General features: G+C 37.8%; 1 protein-coding gene across 2 annotated transcripts; it reads right to left on the bottom strand.

Moving 5' to 3' along the window:
• Window positions 1-5,200, bottom strand: LOC144632322 (uncharacterized). 2 transcript variants are annotated; one of them, XR_013566881.1, is made up of 3 exons: window positions 4,754-5,200; window positions 3,260-3,796; window positions 1-1,390 (listed from the first exon to the last, which is right to left on the bottom strand). XR_013566881.1 is itself a non-coding variant. In XM_078490944.1 (2 exons), the coding sequence occupies exons 1-2, from the start codon at window positions 5,140-5,142 to the stop codon at window positions 3,409-3,411; spliced, it is 777 nt and encodes a 258-aa protein (XP_078347070.1). In that variant the 5' UTR covers window positions 5,143-5,200; the 3' UTR covers window positions 1,411-3,408. The 2 variants fall into 2 exon arrangements, 1 of the variants encoding a protein (XP_078347070.1); XM_078490944.1 differs by lacking the exon at window positions 1-1,390 and having other exon boundaries at window positions 1,411-3,796.
• Between the last annotated feature and the right edge of the window lie 1,055 nt (window positions 5,201-6,255).

The raw sequence follows: 6,255 nt of genomic DNA on the forward strand, positions 1-6,255 counted from the left end.
TTCTGTTTCAAACTTCACTTCATCTGAAAAGAAAGTTTGAAACAAAGAACAAATCAGCAAACATCATTTTGTCACTCCCTTGAGACACATTAATGTTGGTATTTGTGCAGACTATAACAAATCCAAAACCTTTCAAGACATTTTTCTGCAAATCAAGTAAATGTCAGCTGAATTTATACAAATTCAGATTGATTTCTTTTGTATCATGATTTGGCACCAAACTTTTGTAAGCTCGAAGTCTAGATGGTGGACAATTTGGGAAGGAACTGTAAATATTTCTGCATCAGCAGGCTAGGTTTGTTTCCAGCTACATGGTGGTCACTTTGGCAACTTCACAGATGGCAATTCAAGGCCAAACACTAAAAAACATCATGTCATGTGGTACTGAAAGAATTTATATGAAAAAATATTAACGAAAGAATTCAGAGAAATTGATGAGTAAAGAGCAAATCTAGGAAGTGTTTGAATTTTTCTTTTCAATGTTGGAAGGCACATGACCATTCAAATGAATGCTTGTGAGAAGCTTACCCTTATGGCTGTTTGTTAATTTCTTTTTTTCAATTTTTCCCAATTTGCAAGTTCAGAAAAGAAAAAAAAGTTCAGAAATGCTTAAATCATATTTTGACACCATGACAGTTGTTTTTTTTTCCTATTATAATAATAATAATAAAAATTTCATTTGAACAAATACAATTTTGTGTTTTTGAACTGTAGTTGGAAACAAACCAAGTGTTGTAACCCTTTAAGCCTCAATACTTACATACAAATTCTCCTGACTAGCCTAATAAATTTGCTTAAGTGCTAGTTTGGAGAATTAGTATAAATATCAAGACAATTTCCATTAAGTGATCATTTTCTCAGTTCTTTTGGCCTGCGTGATTGTTTAGGTTATGATCACTCTTTTGGCTTAAAGGGTTATTGCAGTTTTCAGTGATATGCGAACTCTGAAATTCAATTCTCAACCAACGGTTTATGCTTTTTGCTGCTGTCAATCATCTTAGCGGACCTCCCAAGAAACAGAAGTTCACTTCAACTGGTCAAAATGTCACGTCTGTCACTTGTGATTGGTAGGTTTTGATCCATTTTGTTTGTTTCTGTTTTTCATGGTTTGTTGGCTGTCACCTTAATTATGATTGACGGAAGCGAAAAATGCAACCATTGGTTGGATTTTGAATTCCAGAGTTGGCATATCACTGAACACCGCAATAATTTAGTTGAACAAAATGATTGATGATCAGCAACCAATCAGGAAACTGGACAGCAACAGCGCCAACTAACAGGAGTCTGCAACAGCATGGGCTCCTCATCAACGGCAGAAAACAGCAAAACACTGCAGCCGTTGTCACAGCATGACCAGTCAACCCGCACAGCAAGTATAAATAAACTGCGCCTACAGGAAAGGCCAATATGACAGATTTAAAATCAAATACATTCTAAATTGTCAGTTAAAATAGTAACTACATGCAGCAACAACTTGAAGTCTAAGTTACTTAATTGTACAGAAGAAACACTAGAAAATAACTAGGAACAGGAATCCATCATCGAGAGTGTGCACTTCACAGGTTATACCAAAATTGAGCTATATTTATAACAGATATGTCATTCGTGAAAACCACAAATAATGTTTGAACAAGTATGGACAAATTGTTCAATGAAAGTTCTGAATGAAGCGTAATATAATTAGCAGACAACACATTTAATAGATCAATCTGGACAGCCAAATGTTGGATTTTGAATATAAAATATGTGCACATGCCTGATCATGGACTACTGCTAGGATAACATAAGATTAACATGTTTAAGTATTGCAGTGAAACACACCAACAAGTACCACTTTTAGTTTACTCTTCACATCTGCGCTTCCTAACAATCCAAAAACTAGCTGCACTCTGTTAAAACTAACAGAAAATAGCTGATGTAATCTGTGAGCTATTGTTCTGGGCCCAGTTGTTTAAAGGGTGGATAGCACTATCCATCGGATAAACCACTATCTAGTGGATAAGTGTTGACAAAATAAACTATGCTATCTACTGAATAGTGATTTATCCGCTGGATAGTGCTATTCACCCTTTGAACAACAGCGGCCTGGTGTTCAGGTAAGACATTATCTTACTAAATTTTTATCAAGATGTTAGTTTTTATGTAGCACAAAGAGATCAAGTAAGTCAATAAAATAAACTATGTATGTCCACAGTTGTGTTTCACCTGGTTGATAATTAATAAAAAAAGTGGGCAAATTTAAGGAAATATCCTATTTTTTTAGCTTTTAAATGTGAAGAAACCTTTTCCAAGTCTGGGCAGTGCAGTGTGTTTCACCTAAGGGTTGCAGCATTGCATCAAACCCTGGAACTAATCTTCTATACTATTTACATTTGCTAAAAGAGGGAATTACTTTGTGATAGAGCTTGCATTATTTAGTTTTTCTTGTTTCTTAGCTAACCAAAAATGCAGCAAGGATACTGTGTAAACTAATGAAAACCCCTTGCCAAGGATTACAAGACTGCATAAATCATAACAAACTATTTGACCAATTTAGCCCCAAATTAATTTGCTGTTATTGGTAAAAATAAAATGATGATTCTTCATAATGCATGTACATGTCTGTACAATGTACCATAGCAGCAAGACACAAATGCCCTTTTCATCCAACTCAAAATAAGCCCTATGGCAACATTATGGGTCAGCACAAAACTGGGAGGGCATTGCATCTTATAAAACAATGTAAAGTTGTGGCTGCTATCATATGTTTGGTCTAGCACCATAGCATGGCATCTGAATCGTGTTACAAGTGAAGTAAGGATCTATAATCAAGACAGCACTATCAGCTTACACTTTGCAAAGGTTCCTTTTTAACTTTTGGCAAATTGTACTTGCTCTTACTTATAAACATCGTAGAAATGAAGTGAGAGTTTTCGTATGTAATCTATAAATGCAGATTATGGACTGAAGAAATACCTATGTCATTTGACAAAATAATAAGGAAGTTTACTTGCTTTTTAAACACCATTCAAAAATGTTAACGAAGTAGCCAGTACTCTAACATCTATTGAAAATATTTAGGGAGGGAATCTTCAGGTTTGTAAGAACCATTAGGTACGTTGTCTCAGTAACAACAATTTTTGTTGTTTCTGTGATACATACTTACAGTTTATTGTCACAAAGATCTATATGAACAGCAAACATTCCAGTTCGATATAAGGGAGTAGTTAAGAGGCATGTGTAAGATCAAAATTACATACTAAAGGTTTTGAGTCTCTACCTAAAACAGAAGGACGCCCATTCCATTCCCTCCATGCTCTGCAACAAAAGCTTACTCCCCTTCTCCAGAACAGCAACAAAGCCTGGAAGAAAACACTTAAAAAAAACTGATTACTGCACAACAGCCAAAGTAAAAACAGCATGGAATGCCTAATCACGCACATCGTTTTCTGCTCCATCATCGTCAATATTTGATTGGTCGTTTTGTGTAAAGCCATCATTATCCCCGTCGACATCTCTGCTTCCCTGGTCTGGAGTCAAGGACCTTCTTTGCTGGGGAGACCTAGAACGAGATCTCTTATTCTTCGGTGACCTTGAATGAGATTTAGAACGAGACCTGGAACGAGACTGTCGTGGTTTTGAACCGGACTTTGAACGTGATCTTGAACGAGATCTTCTACGTAGTGGACTTTTGGAGCGAGAATGACTATCTTGTTTCCTTGGTGACCGCGAGGAACTACGACGAGTTCTGCGTGGTGAACGGGAGCGAGATTTTGAGCGGCGATAACGAGGAGATCTGGAACGTGAGCGACGTACCCTAAACAAAACAAAGACCCAGTGAGTATTTTATTTTTATGTCCATAAAATAACTTTTCTTGTGAAAAGATAAGCATCAGTTTAAATCTACTACAGTTTAAAGTTATGCACCTATAAATGTTAAGCCCGAGGGGGGGGGGGGGGGTCGGGCTAACCACGGGAATTTGATCGTGAGGTCGGTCCACAGGGTAGGGATTTTGATCATACGTGATGGCCCCAGGGTAGGGATTTTGGTCGTATATGATCCCCTGCAACAAGGTTTGAAGGACATCTGACCACCTTTCATTGCTCCGGGTGGGGATTTTGACCAATTATTTTGTCCCGTGGGTGCGGAATTTGAATTTTTTTTATAGAAAATGTAATCCCCACCCCTTGCCCGACCCCCCCCCCCTCGGGCTTAACATTGATAGGTGCATTATTTTAAAATAATGATCAAATAGATATAGGACTCTGCTGGATGCAACAAATTTGTTTTATTATGAGTAAAAAAAGTAAAATTATTTCACGTGAATACATTATTCTTTCAAAAGTTCATACTAGAATTTGGCCTGTGAACGAGTACAAACTACAAAGGTTAGACCCTGAACAAAGCCACCAAAGGGAGCTTGGGTACTTAACTCTGTAGTTCCAAGTGTCAAAACACAGCACTATTTTCTTGTCGGTGCCCAGCTACCAAGGGCTCCGATCTCTTTACCTTTGTATAATATAAAACTTAGTGTAGTAAAGTAAGGTAAAGTAGAATATTTATTTATGTGTCAATGGATTAAGTCTTTACATAAACGAACTTACTTATTGGGGCCACATAAGCTTACCTAATATTTTTCTAGATAATTTTTGCAAGTCTTGAACTAAAACCTTACAAAATCGTTTAAGAACAATGATGAATGATCTTTCTGAAATCAAGTGCTCAGTAATCTCTCACACCTACAAGGCCTGGCATAAGCTTATAAATCTTTACCTGCGTCGCGGAGACCTTGAACGTGAGCGATAACGCGAACTGCCGCTGTAAGCCGAGCTTCTGTAACGATTATTTCGGGTAGGTTTATAGGATTCTGAAGGTCTTCCGTATTTTGCCATCTGCACTCGGATTTCCCGTCCATCGATGATAGTTCCATGCAAAGAGTCCATTGCATCTTCGGCATCGCGTTTCTCGTAGAATCTGACAAAAGCAAACCCTCTGGATTCTTGTTTGTAGCGATCGCGAGGGATGTAAACGTCGCCCAGGTCGCCGTATTTCGAGAATACATGCGTCAGATCTTTTGCAGTCGTACGGTAAGTGAGGTTGTCGACTTTTAAACTTGTCATTCCCTCAATTTGAGGTGGTCCTCTGCTACTATCGAAGCTCATGGTTGTCGTGAAACTCCTTCAACCCCAACAAAATGGCGTCTTCTGCGTTCCACGTGTTATAAGACACACTGAGAAATAATTGAGCCCCCCTCCAGTCTTTCGTAATGACTTGTACCCAGCCTCGTCCCCAGGCCATACCGCGCTATGCGAGTGAGCGGAGGAGGACTGGAACCGAGCGCGATAGCGCGAGGCCTGGCACAAAATGGCAAAAAAGTCCCAGTTTAGCGAGAAAAAGTCCCAGATATAGCTCGACGAAAATATACGTTTTTCTGCGAGGAAAAGAAAATATTTCTGGTTCATGAGGAAACTGCATCCCTTTTGAACATTTGTGGACTATTTTAGATGGCGGAGACGAACTGTAATGCCGTTTTTTTCCTGCCTTGCAGAATGGTATTGGTCGTATTTAATAGAGTTAAGAAAATTATTCTGTTATCATTGTTTTCGTTCACTACTCGTAGTGATACATGGGTCTACATGTATCTAGAAGTTCTTTGTGGTAAGCAAATTACGTTCCCCAGGTACTAGTAACTGTGTTAGTTTTATTTAAACCTGAAAGGCGTCGATCTCAATGTTTATAGAGCTAGGGTCGGGATTTTTGACCTTTGTTGTTTACAAATTTATGTGCGAAAACAAAGAAACAATTCAGCTTACTTGAGAGAAGAGGGCTAATTCCCCGATGCATGTATTAAAGCTTGTCATTGATTACCTGTAATTTTTTATTTAGCTTTTTAGAGAAAGAAAAAAAATAATCTAACTCTCGTAAACCAAAACTTTATTTGATCTTGATGTAGCCTGTCTTTTTCTTGTATACTCTGGTTCATTTCATTAGCAGGAGATGTTAATCCAAATCCTGGGCCATGTTCAGGTTATATATAACAAGTATGCTTCAATCATTTTCGTCAATTCAATGAGCTTATTAAATAAAAATTACAGCTGGTCATGACTTATTGCAGATTCCAAGTGTGAATTGATAACATTTCCATTGTGTAGCACCACTAAATAGCCAACAGTTCTTGTCAGCCCAAAAGGTGTGGAAATTTATTTCAATTTCCCTCAGTTGCAGAGTTAGCATTTCAGCTGAAGTTTATATATTTTGCTGCCAATTTTCGTGTA

Source organism: Oculina patagonica, chromosome 12 (assembly GCF_052425735.1).
Source record: "Oculina patagonica isolate OP01 chromosome 12, crgOcupat, whole genome shotgun sequence".
Taxonomy (NCBI): domain Eukaryota; kingdom Metazoa; phylum Cnidaria; class Anthozoa; order Scleractinia; family Oculinidae; genus Oculina; species Oculina patagonica.